Below are 26,165 nucleotides of genomic sequence, written 5' to 3'. Positions count from 1 at the left end.
ACTCTGTTTTTGAGCTAAGTCTGTTCCATGCAGTTGCCTCCTTGCATTGTATAGCTTGCCAGCCCACTTTACTACCACTAGAAAAACTGAGTGATTATCTAGTGATAACGAGATATGTGGGGGAATTTGAATGGTAGATGAGATAAGAAACACCTGAAATGTATATTGGTAGCAGATGTAGAATAGAACAAATTTTTTTGGGGAGGTGAGAGATGTGATATTAGAGCATCAGGTGAATAGCTGTAAGTCATAAAATAAACATTGTGGGTATGTATCCATGATTATCTGATGTTCCTAGCATTTGCAAGGCAAGCACAAAGGTAATGCCTGAATTGGTTCACCTTTATACTGCAGTCTACCTGAGTCCTAGTGTGATTTAGCTAGGGAAATTCTAGGGTGGCATTGTGTATATAGGTTAAAGAAATGTAGAACTGAAACAGACAAATATGATTTTGTTGAATTCAGCGAAACTGATAGTTTATTCTGCATGGTGATCTTGTTTAAAAAAAAAAAAAAAAAACCACGATCTTACTAGGCATGTTTTGTTTTGAAAAATAAATAAGTTTAGATTTTATGTATATTATGAAAGCAGACGTTTTAAAATCAGATTTTTAACTGCTTTTTATTTCTTTTTAATATTTGAAGAATTTCAAACAAGTAGAGCAACAGAAAAGACATAGGATTTGGAGTTTTAATTTTGTTTTACAGTTCAGAGCAAGTAAAAATGGTACATTAGAGCATAGCCTAAACTCTATCAGTTTAATAAAGCGCGAGTTTAGAGCTCGTAGAGGGGTTATATATGATCCAGTTTAGATGTATTACAGAGGTGATGTCAAGGTGAAAACAGACTTACGGAATGGTTGGAAATCATTGATATTCTGACTCTGAGGCTGTAAATGGCACTGTGACAGATGGAGTCTTTGTCAAGGAAGAAAAATGGCAGCTCTGGAACATCATAGATGTTTTTGCTGAGCAGCTCAGCACACAGGCTGTGACCTTCTAGTGTTCAGGAGTTCCTGGTGTGCTTTAGTAAATTATCCTCTACTTTTATTCACTACAAGCAGATAAATAGTAGTTGTAATTCAGTACAATTTGGGATATTCCATAAGCTTGCTTTATAACAAGATTTTAAGTAATGTTTGAAGGTTGCATGCCAATTCTCCTTGAACACCCCAAAACAGCTTTTAACTAAGCATGTGTGTTAATAATTAAAGGCACATGTGTCTGTGTGTGTATATATACAGCTGCTAGTACAGCACTCAATGTTAAAATAATATACAAACTGTAAATTCTTTGTAATATGTTTTTAAACTACAAAGAGAAACAGTAAACTCAACAGTTTTAATTTTTACATTCTGTTTGTAGTGTCTGTATCTGTGATTTTCTTCAGGAAAATACAGAATTTTAAGATGTATTGAAGAAGCTGTTTCTGGTTAGTTTAGAGGAGACAAATATGGTTGATAAATTCCGTCTCATTTGTGAGTTCATGTTTTCCTTCTTTGATTTTAAAAAAAAAACCACAGGTATTTTTAGCAGTTGTCAGCATCTGATTCTGTATACTGTTGTTATGGTTTTGTCTGTATTGTAATCTGCTTCACTTAAATGTGTGGGGTTGCATCAGTACCCACAGAATGAGGGTTCACCTTTATCTGTAATTAATTAATTAAAAATGTGCCAAGTAGTGAAAGTTAAGCTTTGATATCCTATACTTAAGATACATGCACATTTGTCTAATATAAATAGTTATATACCAGAATCATATATTTCATATGTACAATAGGTGTGGATGTCTTAGAATCTGTTTTCTCAGTTAATCACTTGAATTAAGATTGGTTTCTAACACTTCTCTATAATCTTAGCATCCATATGCACTAGGTAGACACTAATAAATTCACTGATCTCAGTTGAGGTAGTATATAGTCTTGAGAGCCTGTGACATCTTGTAGAGGAAATGCTCAATTGGACAGCAAACCTGTATTATAGGGTAGTACGTTACTGTTAAACGTGCAGGCATTACACAACTGTAACCTGCCAGCAGTACTCTTTAGCCTACTTGACAATTGTTAAAATTATAGAAAGCAGTCACTGCTCATAACAGAAGAAAATGACCTAGCACTTTTAAGGGTTAAGGTTATTCTATTCAAGTTTTTCTTTCAACCTCTGAAGGTTGTACAACCTTAGCTCCTGAAGATAAGCCCACTATAATTAACCGTGTTTCTATCTATTCAGTTCCAGTCATTTTGAGATAGAGCATATACGGTGTTTTTGCGGAAAGACAGATGCTTTGTAACTGAAATCAAAGTGCTTTTGATAGTGTGTGATCCAAAATAGTCTTCATACATCTTTTTGTTAGAACATGATCATGCACAAATGAGAGTAAGACAGCCTCATACAATATGTGCCTGGAAGTTTATATTATATAAATATATCTAATATTTATGTATGCTTCATTGGGTTAAAAAATGGCTAGGTGGCCAGGCTCAAAGAGTCATGGTGAATGGAGCCAAATCCAGTCAGAGGCTGCTAGTGATGTCTGCCAGGGCTCCGTACTGGGGTCAATTCTCTTCAGTATCTACATCAATGATCTGGATGAGGAGTTTGAGCGCACCCTCAGTTGGTTTGCAGACAATGCCAAATTAGGAGTGAGTGTTGATCTGCTCGAGGGTAGGAAGGCTCTGCAGAGGGATCTGGGTAGGCTGCACTGACGGACTGAGGCTAGCTGTATGAAGTTCAGCAAGGCCAAATGCCGGGTTTTGTTTTTTTTTTTTTTGCACCTGGGGCACAACAGTCCCATGCATGCTACAGGCTGAAGAGTGACCGGAAGGGTGCCAGTTGAAAAGGGACCTGGGGTATTGGTGGAAAATCAGTTCAGTATGAGCCATCAGTATGCTCAGGTGTCCAAGAACGCAAATATCATTCTGGCTTGTATCAGGAATAGTGTGGTTGGCAGGACTAGGGAATTGATTGTCCCACCTGTCAGCTCTGAAGCCACATGTCGAGTACAGCATTCAGCTCTGGGGTCCACAGTCTAAGAATTCTTAGAATGAGTCCAGAGGAGGGCCATGAAGATGATCAAGGGGCTGGAGCACCTCTCCTACAAAGTTGGGCTGAGGGAGTTGGGGTTCTTTAGCCTGGAGAAGAGAAGGTGCCAGGGAGACTTTATAGCGTCTTTTCAATACATAAAAGGGGCCTACAGGAAAGCTGGGGAGGGACTCTTTATCAAAGGGTGTAGTGATAGGACTAAGGGGAATGGTTTTAAACTGAAAGAAATTTAGATTAGACATGAGAAAGAAGTTCTTTACTCTGAGGGTAGTGAGGCACTGGGACAGGCTGCCCAGAGAAGCTGTGGATGTCCCATGCTAGAAGAGTTCAAGGCCAGGTTGGATGGGGCTTTGGGCAGCCTGGTCTAGTGGGGAGGTGTCCCTGTCCATGGCAAGGGGGCGGGGGTGGAATTACATGATGTTTGAAGTCCTTTCCAACCCTAACTATTCTGTGGTGCAGTGTTTCAGTATTTGTCTTGTAGAGCTGTGTATCTTTAGAAGTGAGAGAAACGGAAGGAAAAGTAATGCTATGTGTTTTATTACTTCCGCTCACAAAGCTCTCAATGGCATAAATGCTTGTTAACTGAAAAAGAGCTGGAGCCCATGTGAAGAGTGTTTAAACTTCTATGTTTTCAACTACATACCATGTTCATTATGGCAGCTATCCTGATGCTGTTCTTCTTGGGATGCACGATGATGATTTGATATGACTAGCTCCAGAGATGGTTAAGGCCATTTTCAGACATTTTATTATTTCTTCTCAAATTTTTAGTGATGTCTTGTGCCTTTTTGTGCGTTTTTGGTGTTCTGATGGCCAGCTTATGTATAAAATGATTTGTTTAATGCTCTCAAGATAAAACAAGAAAATAAATTACAACTTATCTTCATTAATTCCAACGGAGCTCTTTATGCAGTTTTGGTATACTAAAAATGACTAATTGGCTGTTTGTCTTTATGGAATTAGAGTTTTGGAATGTTTGTTTTTTGTTTTTCATATTTTTTCAACTACCTACCAAACAGCAGCAAACTGTTTTTTTTTTTTGTTTGTTTTTACTGCATGTTGATAAGACATTGGAGCTAACTTTATCGTGGCAGTATGGGAACAATATTTATTTGTAGCATTTCATTTAAAAAACAACTGAGGGAAGTGGGAAAAAAACAGTGGAGCATATTACTGATTTCAATAGTTTTCAAGTGAACTCAAAACAGTCTTGATAATCGTGGAGCTAGTGGTGTAAACAGGGTGCTTTTTATCTATAGGGCAGCTTATATCCCACAAAACCAAAATATGATAGCATTTAGATACATATAGAGAAAAATACCTTTTGTAATGTTTTAGTCTTTTTGTGGTCAGCACTAAGTAATTGCATTCACCATTCATCTTTTTGTGCACTAACATGTTTTGCGTAACAGATATGTACAGTTTATACTTATATGTACTGCTATTGATTTTGCTGGATTGTTTTACTTGGTTTCAGGATAATTTTTCATGTTGATGCAAAAGAATTGAATCTCTATTCATGTCAGAATTCTAACTTCTGTTCATGTTTGTTCATTAGATCAATTTAGAAAAGATTTTTTAGTAATGTGTATTATTCCTAGTATTAACTGTTATACAACTCTGGACATGGAAGTATAGTTTATGGTCCAAGTGACACTCAACTTTCATTAGATATTCCTACAGTTTTACAGAGAAGTAGAACTCCTTTGTCTCCTTAGCACTCATTGTTAATGCACCCTTGAAAGAAAAATCAATGCTGAGAGAACCCATGCAATAAGTAAAGAAATAAATTTTGTAAAACGAAGTATTGCCCGTAATGTTAACAAAATATTTTACAGTATTGCTGTACTTGAGCAGTGAAACTGGGAGGACATAGTAGTGAAAGGTTGAGGAAAAATGAGAGGACGAACAAACGATGCAAAAAGAAAGTGACACTGAGGTCTTGGTTTAATACATATGTATTCCAGGTTGATGGCTGATTTCATTAGCAAATCTCATTGTTATGCAATGTCTGTTCTTCTGCAGCAAAATGAATATTGTATTCTCAGAGGCTGTGTGTATGTGTATGTGATGTTATGGTGATAGATAAATTAAAGAATACGTATTTTTAGTTATTCTGATCTTTTAAAATTTACAAAAAATACCCTTATATTTTAAAATAGTTTTATATTTCAGTTTTCCAATAACCCGGTAACGGTAATTTTAATGGAAAATAGCAGTGTTCTCTCCCCTCCCCTTTCTCTGTGCATTTTTTTGCCATGCTTGCAACCTATGTGATCTTTTCCTGAAAATAACTAAATAACAATTAATACTAAGCTTACCATGTCAAAAAAAGAAAAAGTTTAACTGTTGCTCTCTGTACTGCTTTTTTAAAATTTCTGATAGTAACATGTGGAACATTGAAATAAACGTAATCTCAGTAAAATCTCAGCAGACATGATTCTTAATAATTTCCAGTATATTCCATAAAAATATTGAAGCGAACTGTGCTTATCATAAGATAAATCAGCTGTAATATGAAATGACATGTTTTAGTATACTGGAGGACAACAGGATCCTTAAGATGTATGCATTAATTTCTTTTGGTAGTGAACAAGCTACTCTGTATCTTTTAATAAGGCATTTTGATATACACTATGCAAAAGGAGAGAGCACATGAGAAGGCATTGGTGCAGGAAAATTAAAATACACTGAGATAATTTAATTCAGGTATTTATGTGCTTTCAGAATTTATTCTGTATGTAGCTTTGTGGGGTCAAAATTCAGCAGAAAATGTATGAAATGCTACTGAAATAGAATTGGGGAATTTTGAATAGTTTTGTGACTAGTTCTGGGTAACGAACCATCATGAAGAAGTCTTTTGGGTACCATAGTAATGTAAAGAAGAGGCTGCAGTTTCTTTTTTTTTTTTTTTTTTTTTGAATGCCTTTTATATGCATTCGAGCAATTCTGTTCTTACTTACTTATTTTAGAGATGTTTAGTAATGTTATAACATGGCTGGCTCTTTGTGAGTGGTAGTTCAGTAACTGCTGTGTTTATTCCAGGATACCATTTTAGAAATCAGATTGCTAGATGAAGTGTCTGTGTGTTCAGTAAATAATGAGAATGGAATGGTACTTTAAATGAAGCAAAATCATGAACAATAGACTGATATGTGTGACCAGAATGTGGAGTAGGTAGAACAAAGAGAAACTACCTGCTACCCTTCCTTTCCCCTTGGGAAGGGGAACCCCTTCCTCACCCTTTGCCTTGGTAGGGCTGTAACCAGCATAAAAATGCATCAGCTGATGGGTTTTAAAAGATTGTTTGGTGTGTTTTTTCTTGGTAGTAAGAAACTAATTGAAATGAGATGATGATCCATCTCCTGCTGCATCTTGATGTTTGCCATTGTAGAGAACAATGTCAATGTCTGGTGTTACCCCATGTAATAATGGCACCCAAGTGTACTTTTTCTTAGTAGCATATGTGGGGAACAATGATATGAAGGCTTGTGAATGTGGTCAGAATCTAACTCCTAAGACTTGCTTTGGTATGTGATAATGTGAATGGCTCTTCGGTGTAAAATGTGGTTGAGACTTGGCACGGGACAGGTAGGATGAGGAAAGATTTCGTCTCCCTTCTTTCTGTAGCTTAGTTGGAGATACTTTTATTAACTCCTTAAGTTTTCTTGAGGAGGAAGATGTTTTAGAAGTTCTGGTGCCATGCCCCAGAAGACAATTGCTGAAAGTAATGAATTGTCCTGTTTGCCCTGTCATGTGTATTACTCACTCATCCATACAGCAACTGTCAAAGGATTCTGGCTAAAATTGCCAGAAGTAAAACATAGACCAATACTGTATGTGGAACCTTCAGAAATTAATTTATTGATTTAATGCATTACAGAGATGACTGCAGGGAGTTCCTGTTCTCCAAAGCTATTGCTGCAGATTGAATTTACAGATGATACTGAATTTAGGTGTTGTTTTTATGTTCATAAACATCCACTGTTTTAAATATGCTTCTGTTTTAAAGTTATCTGTAATTATCTGTAATTAATCCATACCCTGGATCCAGGGTATGATGCAAAATGCAGATCTCTGGCTTTATTGGCATTCAGTATAGGTTGCGTAGAGATTACCTGTTCTTCTTTCAGATGAACATAAGCAACATTCGTTGCCTAACTGTTTTTACTTTTCATTATCAAAGGATAAGCTATGGTGTTTTAAATCAAAACTTGTGTTGAAATAGAGCTACTAGAATGACATGGGTAGTTATAGATAGGCTCATATTTCTTCTGGAGTTGATATTTGTTTGATACAGTTTTGAGATGATTCTTGTAGTTTGTAGCAGTAGGATTTCTAACTTTTTGAAATCTCTTTGACAGGAGACATAGCTTCCACGAAAGGAGACACAGCTCTGCAAAAAGTTCTTAATGTTACTTATTAAAACAAACAAAAAAAACCCCAACCAAACAAAAACCAGCAAAAGGATTTTGTATTCTCTTTATGACCATAGAATTAATTCCTGTTCTGTGTGTGTGTGTGTATATACATATATACATATAAGTGTGTGTGTGTATATATATATATATGTACATGTTCTTTTCTTGAGCTTATTTTTAACATTATTATTAGAAACTTCTTGATCTGTTCCTGGCTTTGTTTCCTCAGACATGTTATGTTGCTGTTTTCCCTAGTTTTTTGTTCATGCTGCTAAGAGGGAAAGATAATTAATGTTCAGTTTTGTGCGTTTCCCCTAGTATGTAAATAATCTTTTATCTTACAATGTGCTACCATTCAAGCCCTTGTGCTGTTGCTCTAGGGTACTTCAGCAGTTTTCGTTGTATGCACCTGCTGTACAATAAATTGACTCAATTTATCCCTTAGATAAGTTCTGCCTCCTGTCAGTTGGCCAAATAGTTTATTCCAGTTGCTCAGAGATAGCAAGCCTTTTCTTCCATTTCTTTCATTAGTCAAGGTGGTTTTGGGTGGGTGGATGTTGTTTCTTTGTTTGGGCTGGAGGTCTTTTTTTTTCCCTATTATCCTAGGCCCCCTTCAGTTCCACTGTGAAAATCTTTTTTTTTTTTTAACTGAAGATTCTTGAAGTTACTTTTTTTTTTTTTAAAAAAAAAAAAAGATTCTGGGTAGGGAACCTCCCCCTCCCCCATTGGATCATTGCAATATGCGTAGTCCACGTGTGATGAATTTTTGGGGGGAGGCAGCTTAGGAAAAAAAGGCGTTAAGGTACTTCTCTTTCAAAATCATATTCAGTTAATTTTGATAATTTCTCAATATTATTGGCAGATTTTACTTTAATTTTTTATTTGAGATTAGTGCTGAAATGCTTACACAGTAATTCGCATTTGTTTTTCTCAGTTTCAGATTCAGTTGTGATTCAGGTTATCATTTCAGAGCATTTTCTCATACCAAAACAACTTTGTGAGCAGGTTTAATTGCATGCATATGTGTACATAAGGACAATTTAAGGGAAAATAAATTGCAACTGTGGCTTGGCTTAGAAATGAAAACAATGAGGTACAGCATTGACATCTATCTAATATTGCGGAAAAACATTCTTTCATGATTCAGAGTTATTTTTACATTTTCTTATGCCTTGTCAACTCATGTAATTAAAATACAGACACACATTTTATTAAAACCGTGTATTTCACCTAGGCTGATTTTTGCTTCTGTGAGCATGCGTGTTTACTGTTGATCCAAGTGCTCCACCTGCCTTTCAGTTTGTTTACCAGGAAATCAAGATGTGTAAACTGCAGGAAGTACTATTTGACCCTCTCCGACAGTATCTCATTACAATAATTGCTAATCTCTGAGTAAGACAGCCATGTTTTGTGTGTAACACAGAGGGAGGTTGTGGTAGATTATAGATGCTTCTTGAAGTACAGCTTTGTAGATGCTTGCTTGCATTTTGTTTTCAGGGTAGCTTTTGCCAATAAACATCTGATGACCTTTGGGCTCAGCAAAGCTCGAGCACAATAGCTTATGTTCTTTTCTTCCGTCCGTGACCGAGGGGAAAAAAAACACCACCACCAACAAAAAAACCTACGGCTTGTTTTGGAGCGCTGTCATTGCTCTTTAGCGACAGGATAATGGCTACTTCCTGATTAAATCACTCTCCACAGTAAGCTGTTAATATTCTGTATCTGTTCTTCTCTATTGCCAAGTTTTAAGTGCTTTTCTTCTGTGCTTCTGTCCCCCTTTCTTTCCCCCCATTTAATAGTTTGAAATGTTTACAGATTGAAGAAAGAATATTTAGAGTTGTAACTTAAAAATTTTCAGTCTAAGACAACTATTGCTGTTTCGTAATGCTTATCTGACAGTAGTGATGAGAAAATATACCTGATTTGCATGAGATTTTTAAAAAGGAAAATCATTAAAGTCAGTTTAGGTGTTTGTGTTGAAAAACAACTGGCATTAACTTTGAAAAATCCCAACATTCATTGGACAAACACAGAGACATAAAATGCATATGTGTCATGCATATTCATAGTTTGTTTTTATCATTTGCAGAAGTGTTTCATGTCTAACATAAACCTAGTTTTTGAATAAAACAACCTTTTGGTCTCCTTTTTTGATTGTATAAGAAATGTTTTAATGTTCTGCATTTATTAGAACTGATGGGTTTTTCCTTCAAGTAATTTCTCTTTTTTGCTGATGAGGACTAGGTGGGTGTGTGACAGCTTTCACTCAGTGTACAGGTCCGGTTTTATTTTGCTTTGGAGTATTCATCTAAGAGACTTCATACTGTAAAGTGATAGTTACAGTACAGTTGTGTTATTCTGCTTTGTTAAGTGGGTCAAAATGATTTTAAGGCTGGTCTTATTTTATAAGAGTGTTAATGGCATAGAATTTTTCATAGAGCTCTAGGTACTGCGGTACGCTTTCAGAAGCTCTATATTAAAAATATGAATTCCCATTTTTGTTCTTTTGTCAAAGTTTAGAAAGGTGGTAAGGCAAATTTTGCAGTTGCAGAATACGTGCCAAAATAATATTGTGCTCTTGATACTAAAGATTTCTTGTCCATCAAAACATGCCATATCATCCTCCATAGGGTTTGCACTCCTGTGGTGCCTAGACAGCTTTTTTTTTTTTTTTTTTTTTTTTTTTTTTTTTTTTTTTTTTTTTTTTTTTTTTTTTATACCCCTGGACAGTTCTTACCAATGTCCTACAATTCTGATGTTGCAAAAACATCTCCCTTGTTTCTCCTAATCTTTTAGTGCACTCTGTGACTATAGATCCTCATAAATGTAAAGCATGGTGTCTCATGGCTGAATTTGTTGGCTCAAAGCTTCGTGCTTCCTTTCTGGACAAAACCGGATTCCTGTGGGACAGGAGGGACAGCCCTGATGGCTGCTGGAGCTGCTGGTTCGCGGGCTGCCTTTCTGTGTAGAGGGAAGCACAGGGAACAGACACTCTGAGACAGGGATAGAGTTGCTCGTGCTACGTGTGGAAGGACAGATCCTGATCTGGGCTGCAGCCATGGGCCCTGGCCACCTTTTGTTGCCGTCCTATTGAGGTGAATGCTGTGTGGCAGGAGTTAGTGCTGCTTTGGTTGCATTCTGCCTTATTCCTGCCAAAGAGCTGCAGTCTTACCTGTTATTCCGATGTGTCCATGATGTCCTGGCTTACATCTACAGTGTGCCTTCAAATTTTGAAAGAATGGTTTATGGGAATACTGTGTATCGTTATTTGTCTTTAAGTGATTGCCAAGCTTTGCCAAGAAACAACAATTGATACAGCTAAAATGGTCTTCTGTATTTTAACTCTTTAATAATGGAGGAAAATTGAATGTTTAGCGTTCGTATTTGTTAGGTGCCTGAAATCTAGTACTTCTCTTTTTGTAGATGGCAATATAGGTGGTTTACTGTCTTCTCCAGTATGTAGAGTCAAAAATATGATCTGTCAGTTTTTTTTTTTGTTTCTAGCCACTTCCTTTAAGTGTGTAAATAGCATGAAAATGTCAGATTTTTATCTGCATAATTTGTAAGAATAGTATTGTGAGTGGGGCTGGTAAAGGGTAGTCTACTGACATGGTAATAGCTGCTGTGGCTTCTGTTGAGGCTTGTTTTTATTTCTTTGTACTTTAAGAACTTGTTATTACTCCTTCTAGTTATTCTGTTTAGGTAAACTTGAGTGGGCTTGTTTTTGCGTAAATGCTTCAGTGCATTTCAAGATCTTAGTGCCTTAAAAGTGGAAGAAACGATGAAAAAATAGCCGAAGAAGAACATTTTGGAAATGAGGGTGGATACCAATGATGAAGTGTATTTAAATGTATATATGAAGTTGTATTACAGAGTACTTCCTTCTAAAACTGGTTCTGGAATCCTGAAGAACTACATGCACAGAACAACATGTAAATGCAGATACCATTTCTCTGTGTCTCAGCCTTGCTGCCTCAGTCTGTTACTGAGAACCATTGCATTCCTGTTAGATGACACCAAAGGTGCCATAAGTGTGCAAAATTGAGGAATTAGCATGCCTCAGTGATAATTTTATTAGTCATGGTGCCAAAACTCACTTAATGGCATGAGAAGCATACACATTTCATCACTGTCCTGTGGTAAAGGGGTAAAGTTATTCTGTAACTTGCATTGCAGAACTGAAGGTACAATTTTGAATTTTGTGCTCGCATGCTCTCAGTAATGAAATTTGGTGATATTCTAAAACAAAGTCAAAGCCCTTGCAAGGCCTAAGGCTATTCAAAAGATTTGATTCTGTTTCTGGAACTCTGACTTGGTATATGAGAACTCGTCGGAGAATGCTGGTTGTTTTAGTTCTAGCAGTTTTTAGGGATAAAGTATCTTGCCCTTCCTGTTTGTTTGACTACATGATGTATTGTGTAGTCTGTAAGTTTAGGACTGCAGGACAAAAGGTATCCTGTTCTGTATCTTTATTCTTTGAAAGATTTACAGAGGAGCATCCACAAATTTATCTGTTTTGTTTACTTTGACTTCTGTGGAGTTCATGTACACTGACAGATACCTGAGTTTGCAGTGCAAAACATTATTTCTTTCCAGAAGAATTGAGTTGTGGGGGCCTCTTTTCCTTATGTTATGCATTTGGATTTCTCTGTCCACTCTTTTTCCAAACTTGAAGCAGAAGAATAACAGGTGGGCAAAATATGGTGCTTGTGGTAAGTTTTTTTGAAAGCTTTTCTGTATGTGTATGTTAGAGCAGATGCGTAGTTTTCATGAAGTTATCCTTTGTGTTAGTGCCTTTTACCATTCTTGAGAGATGATAAGCAAGGTTCAATTAGGGAAATACTGGCATGTTTGACAAAAGCATGAATTTCAATACTTTTATTTTTATTAATGCCCAGGTGTACCTGTGGCAGCTTTTGACATCAAAGATTCAGCAGGATGTTTCCTCAGTAAATTTTCTTTAAGCTCTGTTGGTTCCTGTACTTGGAGCTGAGCCTGGATTTAGAGCTTGAGTAGAAGTAGAACTGGGGGTGGAGGAACGTGGTAGAGTGATCCAGAGGTCGGGTGTTTTGCAACAGCGATAAACTGGAACTAAGTTTTTAAGCAAGCCACCAGAAGTTGCTGAAGAATGATTCCCAAAAAATCTCTCCCAGAAGTTCTCTAAAGAAGCCTGGTTAACTGCTGCAATGACTCCTGTGCTTCTGTCGGCTGTCCCCGTTTGCTGCATTCTGTCATAGGCAAGGTCAAAAACCTGTAGTAGGCTTTGTGGAGTCCGATTGTGTATGTGACTTTTTCACTTGTCTTCAATTTCATTTAAAAATGGGTTATTTTGTAATTAGTGCTCCTTCCACTTGTTACTTACTTACCATTATATGCAAGAAATTCTACTTTATTCTAACCAAGATACAATTTTAATTTTTAAACTGTTATTTCCTCCTTTACTTCTTTCTGCCTTGTCCAGAAGGATAAAGTGGACAAAATCATAAGGCAGTGCTGTCCTAAACCCCTGGTATGTCAGCTACTGTTAGGTGTTAATAGTTAAATTTTAATTGTTCTTCTTCCCTCTAACCACACTCAATGATAGCATTTACCAGCTAAAAATACTGGCTGCAGGATACTCTTATTTCATCGGTCCTGAACAAAGCTTGTTGGAGTGCCCCATGAATGGATTAGGTGACTTTGGAAGTATGGTATTCTTTCGCACTTAAAATTAGGAGTAGGGACTTAGAGGGAAGAGTGATTCTTCTCTGTTTTTTTTTTCAGCATAAATGGTATTCAGGTTTTCTCTGCTGAAGTGTAAAATATTGGAGGAAAAATTAGAATGTAGGATGTAGAGGAAAGATGAACTTTTTCATTAGACATCTGCAAAATACTACTCATCAGTCCTGTTTCTCTGCTTCTATTAATATTTTTTAACCTGGGACCTGCATTGTAAATTCACCCCTGGGTCAGAGTTACTTTACGGAGAAGCAGGCTTACTCTAGGAAGGAAGCCCATAGGAGGAATACATGCATATTCATAGATTTAAATCAAAGTTACCTGGTTTGTAAAAAGCAATGACACAAGTGTTGTCTATAGGTCATGCCAAAAGAGAAGTAATGCGTTGTTATTTAAGCTTAGTTTCCAAAATCACCTGATTTTCATGTTACTGGGTAAATTGGGCACACATTTGTTGTGTAGCTCAAAATTAGAGGAACTACTATATTTGATACCATATTTTTGAACACATACAATAAAAAGGAATAAAAACCAGGCTTACAAATGCCTGAAATGCTACAAATGATCTTTATGCTTCTTCATCTTAACATTCTGATTTTTGCAGTGATCCCCAGAAACACAATTTTTGTTGGGAAGAGCTAATTAATAACTTTTTATTTTTAAGAAAATAGAACCAAAACACAAAACCACAAAAAACAACAGACCAGACCATGTTTAGTGAACTTGCTCACTTGAAATTTATTTTCTGTGGTTCTTCAACACTTACTTTCTGTTGTTCACACTACTATTGACATAGGATTTTTGATGTTGATACCTGTTAGCTCTCTATTTCAGGTCTATCTGGAGAAAGAATCTTTTGTTATATATTTAGAAAATGTAATGTGTATCAGTTCAGAAATACTGAATAATAGTTTAATTTTGAAAATTACCTATATATACAGTTTGTTCAATGTCTTCACAAACTTTAGTATAAACCTCTCTTCTGCAAAACAAGATACCATAACACTAGAATCTAATGCAGAACAGATTATCTGAGTCTCACAATCAGGATTAAAAAAAAAAAAAAAGTTTATGCGAGGAATGGAACATTGCCTTCTTTACACATAAACTGAAAATGTGATTTTAATCTGCTTAAGGTGAACTGTCTTACACAAAAATACAGTCCTTAAAAAGTGATGTTCATCCCAAGTCAGTATAAAATGCTGAACAAGAGGTTTGTTAAAACATCAAAGAGGTCTGTTAAAACATCAGTTCTGAAATAATGATGGTATTTTTATTTTTTTTTATTATTATTATGACAGCCTCTGCAGTCCTCACAGGGTTGAGATTCTGCATCCAGTTAAGGTGGTGCCAATATTTACTTGCTTTTTCAAATCTGCATAGCAATGTTGAAATACAAACGTGTCAATGGCTATCATCTCTATTTTTATCTGTGATCCTTAACATTGTCTCCTCAGAACTTCCGCGTATCATCCTGCTCCTAGTATCTGAAGCATGAGTGCTATTCTTCCTAACCTGGAAAAGTTGTACAGCTGCTCAATTGGCAGAAGTAAATTATATGATGAGTCCTTTTCTTGCCACCTAATTGAGTTTACCTTGTCATAGTCTAAATGTGTAAAAGATGGAGTAAATGAAAATGCATTTTTGAAATGACATATTTTATTCTGAATCTATTTAAAATGCCCACTGTATGTTACCAAAATAATGGAATGGCCACTGATTCCATGTTAAGTTTCCATTTTCCCTGAGCCAGATCTCATTCATTTAGGCCAATCTTAGGGAGCTGCATTTGATTTAGGTCGTTTTTAGTATGTTGACTTAGGTGGGTAAGGGCTGTTAAAACAAATGTTTGCAGAATTGTGATGTGGTATATTTGTGTTATTACAGTTATCATTGCTGCTATGGATTCTTACGCAGTAAACAGTGAGTTGTTACATCAATGATCAAATTTGGCCTGATATTACGGGGGGGGGGAGAGGGGTCGGAGCTGTAAAGGCTTCAGGGCATGATGCAGGAATGCACCATGTGCCTTGCACAGCATAGCTATCTAACAATAATACATTAAGGTTATTTGTGGAGTTTCTTTGTGGTTAATATGATACTAAAGAAACGTAAGACAAACCTGCTGTTAATTTACTAAAAATAAAACTGTTAGTGTTTCATTCCTTAGTTTTATGTGAATTGCTCAAAGAAAATTATCAAAAGTCACATAATTATACTGAAGATGTCTTTAAGATTTGTACAGCATTCAAGACATGAAGTGAATCTCACTAACTTTATCAGCAGTTTCATTTGAGTTTAAAGACCTCAGGTGCCTAAAACACATTAGTAGTAGTAGACTGCACATTGTGAGTTTTATGAGTAGATCTTGTCATTAGAACTGGGAACATCACTGTGTGCCTTTTGCATCTGCAGCTTGTATATAATGCACTGCACCCATTCCTGTAGCTGCTACTCTTCCTTCTCTGAGAGTCTTTGGTCAGGGTGGTACTTTGTTGTATTTTTTGGCATACCACTGTTTTTATATTTTTGTTTGTCTTTGGTTCTGTGTCCTTTGTGACATGGTAGTGCAGAACCCACAGGTGCTGCTTGGCATGCTTGCTCACCGCCTGGCCAGCATTCTCACTCTGCACTGCGTTGACCCTCTTTGTGCTGACCTGTTAGGGTTCTGCCCAACTACAAAGGGTAAGAGTTAGATTTTCAATTTTAGTTCATACAACGGAGCTATGTTCCAAATTTGTGATGAACTTGGCTGTGCTGGAGTGTCTGTTCTGAGAGAGGCTGATGTGCTTCCCTTACACAGCTGTAAAATCTTTAAGCATTACAACACATGTGTTGACTCTAGCAATAGCCACGGACTGGTGATATGTTGTGAAAATGACCAAATACCTTGCTCTGTTGGCAAGGTAATACTGAATGCTGTGGGAGTCTGCTCCTGGTTGCTGTCAAATAGTTGTTATAAATTTCACTTGGATGTTGAAGAAGTCCAAAAATTATTTTTACTTTTGCACTTTTAACTTCTTGACTGTGTTCAAGGTAATAGTTAAAATAACGAAGTAATATATAAGTGTGTAGAGGCTAAACTGGAAGTTTTAAGTGTGTGCATCTACTTTTTGGATGTTTTTCAAGACTAGCTTCATAGTATTTGGGCATCCAACTAATGTTGACAGGATACTATTATATCAATGATCACATCCATTCAAGGGAGTTACTTCTTCAAGAGAGTATAAAGAGAGAGTATACCCTCTTCACTTAAGAGAGTATGTATTTTTTTCTGTGGTAGTGTACATTTCAGCAGAGGTTTTGAGCATGGAACTGGTAGGTAATTCAGTTTTTAAAAATTTCAGCTCATTAAATGTGAAAATGATTTAGTTCGTGCTTCCCGTAGTAGAACTTCAGCTATGTTTAGTATTCTATGTTTATGAAACATTCTCTGTTTATCAGTAATGTTTTTCCTGTTTCTTTTTTTTAATCAGATTTTTGTTTTCTAGTGAAAAGCTGCACATGCTTTTAGAGAGATTGCCTTCTGTTTTCACTGAGTAAAGTTGCATTCATAAATATTATTCGCCATGGTGAACTTTGGGAAAATAACTGGAGTTTCAAGCAAGGCATTTAGAAGGACTGACACAAATCACTATGTGTGGAAGAGAATAATAATAAAAAAAAATCAGTTTTACTTACTCAGTTTCTCGTTTACAAATATAAGTGTTTAAAAAGCAATCATGAAACTTTACCATAAGTATTGACTGGCAAAATACAGTAAAATGTAGTAAACGTTTAATATATGCTCTCAAGCTTAAAAAGAATACAGATCTGTTGTAGCTGGTATGAGCTCTTTAGCCATAGAACATATTAGGTCTACCGTGTAATTATTGCTGATCCTGATTAATGGCTCTCAGGGATTATCTTTTTTGGTTTCAACCATCTGCTGTGGTTTAGTGTAATAAACTAACTAAACAGAAATAAGGTTTGACTTAATTTGAAAGCAAAAATACATGTATCTAGGAAGAGTTTAATTTCTTCATCTCAAAATTTAACAAATACCAATATTCTATTTATTCTATTTAAACTTAAACAAAAACTTAGCTGAATTAAAGGTTGAAATTGCAATCCCTAAAGAAAACACCTCCCCATCAAACAAATAAGAGTCCCTGTCCACCCCAAATCCAAAAACCACAACATTATAGAAAACCAAAACCCCTACAAACTAATACCAAACATTAAAAGAACAGCTTTTATTATTTTTGTTCTCCAGTCTTAATTGGTGCTGTATTGCCAGTTCAGAGAGGTAGCTTATGTTGGTAAAAAGCCTACCAACTATAGAGACATCCATTTCTGTATTTAAAAGAAAAAAAAATCTTAATTTACCAAGCATGTCTTCCCATTTGTAGCAGAAATGCTGAGTGCTAATGGGAAGTTTCTAACTGTTCTTATTTACAAAATATATTAGATGGTAAATATTTTAATAATGAATTGTAACATGCAACATGAGAGCAACACTGCAGAAATTAGAGAGCTTTGGATGTCTTTGTTAGGAAACACGAGTGAAATACCAAGTCTGAATCCTGAATTCTGAATGTAGCACATTGAAACTTAGAAACACCTTTCCTTTTACAAGTGATTACTGTAATAATGCCATTATGGTGTGTTTCTGATTTCTCTTAAGCCATTTGTGTATATATAGTAAATTCACTGTAGCCATACTTAAAACAGTGAATACCAAAAGACAACAAAACCGTAGGTTTCTGTACAAAGACTACTTGTTGGCCTCACCTAAATTTGGTCATTCCATAGAGACTTAGAAGTACTTTATTTTCATTTATATCTTTTTTATATCTTCATTGTCTGTACTTTATTTTCATTTATATCTTTTTTTTTCTTTTGATTTCTGTATGTATACTAAAAATGATTTTTTTGTAGTGTGAAATAATGCATGTGAATGCTACATACTTAAACTATGAAAAGTTTTTTATTATAAATATAGGAAAAATATGAAATTTAATGAACATGTTATAATATTTAAAGCATACAGTAGTTAATTTGTTCTTTATTTAAAGTATTTCTTCTTTAACTGTAGATAGAAAGTTTTAATCAGAAAAAAGTATGTATTTAGGTGTCCTGGAATTTAAAAAGAAAAAAAAAAAGATTTACAATGCTTAGTAGTATTTGGCTTTGAAAATGTCTTTGAAGGAAAATGTTTTAATTATAACTACTGTTCTAAAGCAAAAGGTTATAGCCCTCATATTCAGTAAAGTAATACTTTTTTCCATATCAATGTAACCAGTTGATTATTTTTTTTATATATTTGCAGATAGAATAAATTCTTCTGAATGCTTGAAAATTCTGAATGATAAACTGGGGAGTAAAGAACAAAATCAGTGAAGTCTTCCAGTGCTTTTATCTGTAGAGTGTTTTTTTGTTATGTAAACGGTGGGCAGCTCTAGATGGTATACTATAGTTCCCTTGTTGGCAGGTTTTTCACTTCATTTCTTATGTCTTGCTATCTAGCAAAGTCTAGAGACCTTACTCAGTCCAAAATTGCCACATATAAGAAAAAAACAGTGATAAATAACTTGATTTACTTAAATGGCATTGTTTGTATTTCCTTTGGCTTTTTAAGATGCAGCTTAAGTGACTGAGAAGAACAAAGATGTTGTATCTTTCTGGAGAAGTAGATAGCAGCGTTTATGCTGCCTTTCCAAATGAGTATTTTCAAAGTCACTGTTTTGACGTAACTTTGGGTCAGAACTGCTTAACGCTTTTACAGTTTCTATTTTAATTTAAAAATATATATATATATTCTTGTGCATATTTTACCTGTCATTTTGTTTTAGTAAGATGAGAGTGAGATTTTATATCAGTTGTTGGACTGATGCAGAGTACTTGGCCTCCTCACCGTGGCAGTGATAGGCCTGAGAAACAGTGGTGCCTCTTGTAGCTGAAAGAGACTCTAGGACAGGAACTGGTTTCTCAGGAGTTCCCCTGATAGGTGTTAACTGTGGTTAGTCTCATTGAGCTTAAAATAATAATGGGACACTACAATGTCTTCCCCATTCTCCTGAACTCTGATCCTGACCTATCGTCAGCTGGAGTTCTTGCCGATTGAGTCAGTGTTCTGACTGTGCTGTCACGATGGTTAGATATTATTTGCTTGAATAAAATGTTTAAGTATTTGAGAAACCATTTCTCAACAAATACGTTTTTAGTGATAATTCTACTGTGTATTTTTCTTAAAGTACAGTCACGTGTTCACTTACATAAGCCTTGTAATTTGATTTGGGCAATTCATGGCACAAGTAAAAGCATCACTCTATATGAGAAATCCACGGGGTAGGGGGAAGCTAGCAATTATGCGATTTGTTATATTTATAATAGTCCACCATAACAACTAGGCCATTCCCCAAGTTGAAATACTTTCTATGGAGTTGTCTGCATTACAAGTTCTTAAAAGCTCTCTAGGGGAGCAGCAAGAGCAGTGCTGCTCCACAAGGAGGGGCAGGCTGGGAGCTGAAGGTGACATGGACAGTGCCTTCCCTGAGCAGCAAACAGTTCCACAGGATCTGAAGACAGGGTGGAGTAGAGTGCTGGTCATAGGATCCAGATAAAATAAAAGGAGTTGTTTGGGCCTAGGATCTCTCTGGTAATCTGGTCAGGAGTAGCAGAAGATAGGGGCTGATACAGGACTGGAGGGAAGCTACAACACATAACAAGGAATCTAGTCATGAAGTGTGGGTACAGGCCAGGTTGCAGAGAGGCCTGTATGACCTGACTCAGGTTAGGGCTGAAGGTGCAGGCCTGAACCCAAATGAAACTTCTGGGCAGAGGGTGTGGGATGATTGTCTTAGGTGAGGCTCCTTGGGGCAATTAAGGCTTTTTAGTGCCCCTAAGGCGCTGATGCTAAGGCTACTGGTGGGCATTGGAGACAGCAGTTAATGTTATAGGTTCCATTGTGCAGCGTTCAAGTTCAAATGTTACGTTGCTCTCAACAGAAGTACCTAATTCCCTTACTGCTGCAGTTATGCTGGATTCCTCTTATAACTGAGTGCTCTTCATGTGGTGTAGCTCTCACCTGAAGGTCTCTCACGAAACCGCTTGAGTCAAGTGCAGTTCCTGCAACATGGTCAGCACAGACAATCCTGTAGGCCCACCTGTGATTTCATTTCCTGCTGCAGAAAGTAGACGTTTTTCTTCTCTTTTACAGATATGGAGTCTGGAGAGCGGTTAACGTCCTCGTCGATCTCATCTAATGCAGCTACTTCATCTCCAGTGTCTTCTACACCTTCTGTTCCTTCTGCAGTTTCCAAGGGTGGCCTTACCACTGGAGCTGCATCACTGAGTTCCACAATCAACACATGTGGTAAGAATAACTCAAGTATATATTGCAATGTGATTTTAGTGTTTGCAAATACTTGGAATTATTAATGCTTGGTCAAATATACTAAGGTTTCACAGATGCATCAAAATAAAATGTTCATTTTTTGGTTATTTTTAGGATGGAAATTCATATCGGTATATATTTTGCATAGTGCTTATGTATTAAGGGATTAAAATGATTTATACATTTTAAAAGTGAAAGAACTTTACAGTTTGCAGAACTGCCTCAGTAGTGGGGACTGTTTTACAAATTCATTTAGCAGACTTGCTCCTACTTTTCAGGTTCAGATATAAACTTCTGGAGTATGCATCATGTTCTCAGCATTCAAGCCTAGTCCCTACTCTGTTTTTATATCTGGAGAAATAGTTTATTCTAATGGAAGTTGTGATGGAAAAGCTGAACTTCAAAATTCAAAATAGTCTTACATAAACTTGACTAGCCAAACATCTTGGATTGAATCAGAAATTCATATGGAAGATTTCTCCATGCAAGGATATCATTTTTGTAAATTAAACTTTCCTTTCAACTGCTGAATCATGTGAGTTATCAACAAAGCAAGAAGTGGTGAATTAACTAGCTCGTCCTTGCCGTTTCTTTCTTCTTTTTGGGGAGTGAATTTTTAAAATATACACATATAAATATAAAACCTTGAAATATGCTGGAGTAACCTTTTATTGTAGTGTAATCTCCTGGCAAAGCATAAAGACTCTCAGTCCTAGCTCAACCATGCACCCTGGCAACTGACAGGGTACGCAATCAAGTTTATAACAGAGGCTACTTAAAAGACTTGATTATTGCAAAGAAAATTAGTAGAAGGAATTGGAATAAAAAGGGACCCTTCTATTCTAATGCACAGATTGAGATGCCTTTAACCTTCTATTAGAAAGAATAGTTGATTGTTCTTAAGAGATTATTAAATGTGAAAAAAAAAAGATTTTTAAAAGCTAACATACTTTGATTATCAGAATGAGACTGATGGACATACTCATATTTTTATATAAATAATGTAAGATCACAGAAGTGAATAACAAAGTTTGGAAACAGACTAGGATACTAATGTATCTCATCTACAGAGTATCCTATACAGTCAGAAAAGTTTTGACTTAATGAAATTACTGTTCTAGTTATGGATCATTCATGAGAAAACTATGTTTGGCTGGTTGACAGCATGAACATTTCTGCAAAATTTCTCTAGAACAATGTATACCTTTTCAGAGTGGATGCAACAGTAACCACAGTGTACTGTTGTGTCAGGTAGAGGAATGAATGTACTCCTAAATAAAACTGATGGGACAGTATTGATAGTAAACTACATTCCAGCTTCTTTTTAGGAATACAAAGTGTCCTTGAGAGAGCATATACAAAAGATCAGATGCAGCAGGCAAGGGATTTAACCATTTAAAAAAAAAATAAAGGAAAGAACTCATGAATACAGATAGTTGCTATCAGTCTCTTTAACTATCAGTTGCTGGACAAAAATGAAACTTTTTTTTCTTTAAAGTTGAGGTTAAAACGAAAGGGCTACCTAAGCAAAGGGCTAACTGAATTTTCCAGTGAAGACAAAAACTGACAGCCTAGTTTCATTACTACTTTTTTCAACTTCTTACAGACGAGTTTTATTTTGTTCATTGTGTTTAACTATAAATCCTCTACATGCACAGCACTACAGAAGACACACAATTAGATGTTGTAATACCTATAAATACAGTGAGGAGAGGTAATTGAGTCTCATAAATCTTCACTTTGGGATTATATGTTTATAGTCCTATGTAAATTAACTTGTAGTACATTCTGAGAACTACCATGGAGAACTGTTTCTAATGGCATATGCTACTGAACACAACATGTCTTTTCAAGGTAAGTTTGTAGTGGACTACTGAAAATTAAAAACATTGTTATTTGTTCTGGATCAATTTAAGCTTAAGCATCTTTTCTGGCTGGCTTTAGACTAATTAAAATAAATAGATAAAGCTTGATTCCAGGTATACATATCTGTTTTCTAGTTGTCTTCTTTAGGAAGTTTCAAATGAACATGCTTAGGCTGTAGAGGACACTCAGAATTTACTTGTTGTACTATACTAGCGCAGAAGGGTTTCTCAGCTTGGAGAAAACGTTCTTGCTCACTCTACCTCAAGAGCCCAAGTTTATTCTGAACAGTAGTGGATTACCATGAATTTAAGTCCCAGTTGAAAATCTTTTAATTTAATTTTTAAAAGAGTCAGTATTACCTAAGATAAAAAATGTATAGATATATTTCCTAGCAACTTGGGAAGAGTACAAGTCAATAGCCTTTTCTTACATGAGTAAATGTTACCATAATGTAGTGTTTTATCTTTATGAGGTGTCATTATAGCAGCATGTAAAACTGTTTAAAGCTGAACAGTTTGGTCTTAGCATTTTGGTATTACCAGAGCTGAGTGTTTCTTTAGGGTTATCTCAAGTATTCAAGAGTTTTACAATTCTCTTTCATCTGATGCTTGCTAATTAAGACTATGCAGGTTAATGGTTAGTTTTAATTGTTTTTTCCATCCATGAGGTTGGGATCTATTTCTTTCAATGTTTCTAATAAATTTCAGCGTAGTGCTTTTTGGATGCTGGAGGCTGAAGGTGACTGTTGTATTTGAGCATCTAAATAATTTGATTTTAAAACAACATTAAGCATGTGGTAGTTCTTATGGCACTCCCATTGAGGCTTTTAATATGTGATTGATACTTTTTAAAATATGGCTTAGTAGGTTGGTACTCTTTTGTATGTTCTTTATATATTTCACTCTTTCAAGTTTGCAAGTTTATCTGCTGTGTTTCTGCCTGAATTCTGCATTGGCTTTGTCAGTGGAGTAGTTTTGTTGGTCCGTTTTGAAAATTTATTTTTTTCCCAGAAAATTAGTTTGACTAGTTTCTTTTTTGCTTGTGATTTATGAAGTTAAGTTAAAGGTGGAGTCCTTGCTGTTGCGTTCATGTTTTTTATCTGTGTACTTGTTTCCTTGAGAGCATAGTCAGAGGCTATTAAAATGATACAACCCCTACTTTCTCCCCCTCTTTGAGTGGGTCTTTTAATGAAATACCCAGTGCTTTGCTTTCATTTAAAATAGCAGATATTTTGGACATTTCTCTGGTCTGATGACGGCTTTTAAAATTATTATTATTTTGAGATTGGAGGATTGTTACTGTGTGTATATATAAACCATTTTCCAGCCTTTTCCATGTTTTCAAGTTCTATGCTGTGGGACGTATTATGAAATTTTACATGCCCTCCAAACAGAATGTTTGGAGGATCTAGAGTCTGGTGTTGGAAAGCATGTAGAAGACAAACTTTGATAGTACTGTAATGATTAATAAACAACACAAGGTGAAAACAAATTGCTGTCACTCTAAGCAGTTCTCTAGATTTGTGGTATAAGCTGGAGTGCCCTTGGCATGGTTAGAAATAACAAATTATTTTTTTATTTTTACTGGTTGATGCACTGATGCTTTATATTTTTAGGCATTAATTAAGTGTTTATACCTTATTGAGGTTTGAATACCTCAATATATTGTACCATGAAGTTCATTTATATTAACAAAGGCATTCATAGTTATCATTCCTTGTTACTAAGAGACCAGCATTGTTGAAATGGATATTGCCCTTTGGAGGAGTGCTTTCAATCATTTACCTTTGTAGTGGCTAGTAAAATTTCAAAAACTATGATAAATAAAAAAAATTCAAAATTTTGAAGAAAGTCAAGAATGCTAAGGAGTGCAATTCAATGTTAAGCTTCGGGATGCAGAATGTGTCTATAGTAGGTTAGTAACTTGAAGGGAAAAAAAAAAGCTAGAATTCATTGCTGGACAGACTGATGTTCTATGAAATAGAGAAGTGTCATTACAATCTGGTTTATTGTTACAAGCAAACAATTGTTTTATTTCTTCCATATTTCTAAATGCATATTTAGACATTGATGGCCTCTGTTTTCTGGACACATCAGATGTTGGCTTAGATAGCACACAGAGCTGTATTTTTTTATGGCCATACTTGTAATGCTTTTTTTGTATATAGTATAGTATAAAGCGATCTAATTTTTTTATGTATGATAAGGATGATGAATTTCACAAGCTGATGTCATGTACTCATTGTTTACATTCTGAAATTTATAAGTTTATCTCATTGGCATGATGGTAGAAAGGGTTTTCTAGAATTAATTTGTTTCTTTGTGAAATGGGCTGTTAAAATTAGGTAAAATTTCTTTACCATGAGTGTTATCACATGCTGGAACATACTTCCTAGCATGGTGATTGATGTTCCATGCCTGTCCATGTTCAAGAGGCATTTGGTTAATTCCCTTACAATATGCTTTAACTCTTGGTTAGCCCTGAAGTGGTCAGGCGGTTGGACTCGATAGATTTATTGCAACTGAACAGTTGTGTTCTAAAACTGGTTAGTAGAGGGTATTGACTTGGGTCAGAACCTGCTTTAGAAATTTTAAAGTAAAGATGGTGGCAGGACCTGGTGGCACAAAGGAAAATTCCAGGGTCTGAATGAAGGAAAAGTACAAAAATTTCTGAAATGATCTTTTCAAAAAATGTGTTACAGTCACCATGTAAAAAACAATTATTGGAACATACTCCCTATACTGTCACTTGTTATCTAGGAGCAAAATATGCTGCCCTTCCCCAATGAACAGTGCCTAGGGAGTAGAGGGGGGTTATTGTCCACCCCTCTGCAAGAAATGTGCTTTCTGGAAACTTTGTGCTATTTTGCGGATAGGGCAAATGGGTACATTTTTAATCAAAGAACAGAATGTCTTGGGTTGGTAGGGACCTCATAGATCATCTAGTTCCAACCCCCCTGCCATAAGAAGGAATGCCACACACAAGATGAGGTTGCTCAGGGCCTCATCCAACCTGGCCTTGAACACCTCCAGGGATGGGGTATCCACAAGCTCTCTGGGCACCCTGATCAAGTGCCTCACCAACCTTTGAGTGAAGAATTTCCTCCTAACCTCTAATCTAAATCTCCCCTCTTTTAGTTTAAAGCCATTCCCCCTCGTCCTGTCATCTGATTGAGCAAAGAGTAGCTCTCCATCTTTTTTATAAGATCCCTTTAAGTACTGAAAGGTCTCAATGAAGTCACACCAGAGCCTTCATTTCTTTAGGCTGAACAGCCCCAGATCTCTCAACCTCTCTTCATAGAGAGGTGCTCCAGCCCTCTGAGCATCTTTGTGGCCTCCTCTCGACCCGCGCTCACAGCCCCACACCCTTCTGATGCTGCGTCTCCAGTCCTGGACGCAGGACTCCAAGTGGGGCCCCATGAGGGCATGCATCCCTTCCTTCTATTGTATCAACTGCACCACTCAGCTTGGTGTCATGCAGCAAATTTGCTGAGGGTGCACTCGATCTTACTGTCTATGTCATTGGATGTTTAAGGTCCTTACATTGAGACTCTTTTTATGTATATTGGATGTAATCTTATTCATATAGCAAAACATATAGAGAAATTCAAGCTGCATAGGCTGTAGCAAGTGATAGCACTCTGCTGGTGATTTGATAGGCTAATTAAAATCCTGCAGAGGAGTACAGTAAATGGGCCTTACTAGAATTTCAGTCTCCATAGCTAGAGTGCTTCTAGCAGT

At 36.2% G+C, this 26,165-nt stretch overlaps 1 protein-coding gene across 12 annotated transcripts in view; it reads left to right on the top strand.

Annotated features, from left to right (window-relative positions):
- Nucleotides 1–26,165, top strand: part of BAZ2B (bromodomain adjacent to zinc finger domain 2B) — a 126,487-nt gene that overhangs the window by 35,794 nt on the left and 64,528 nt on the right. For 11 of the 12 annotated variants that reach the window (XM_032190390.1, XM_032190393.1, XM_032190397.1 and 8 more), the window contains one exon: nucleotides 20,383–20,538. In XM_032190390.1, coding sequence (XP_032046281.1) covers nucleotides 20,385–20,538 — 154 coding nt within the window. In that variant the 5' untranslated portion in view covers nucleotides 20,383–20,384. Of the gene's footprint in view, nucleotides 1–9,126; nucleotides 9,164–20,382; nucleotides 20,539–26,165 lie in introns of those variants that run through there. The other variant, XM_032190388.1, reaches the window with a different exon arrangement.

Source organism: Aythya fuligula, chromosome 6 (assembly GCF_009819795.1).
Source record: "Aythya fuligula isolate bAytFul2 chromosome 6, bAytFul2.pri, whole genome shotgun sequence".
NCBI classification, from domain to species: Eukaryota; Metazoa; Chordata; class Aves; order Anseriformes; family Anatidae; genus Aythya; species Aythya fuligula.
This window is presented reverse-complemented; position numbering and strand designations above follow the sequence as displayed.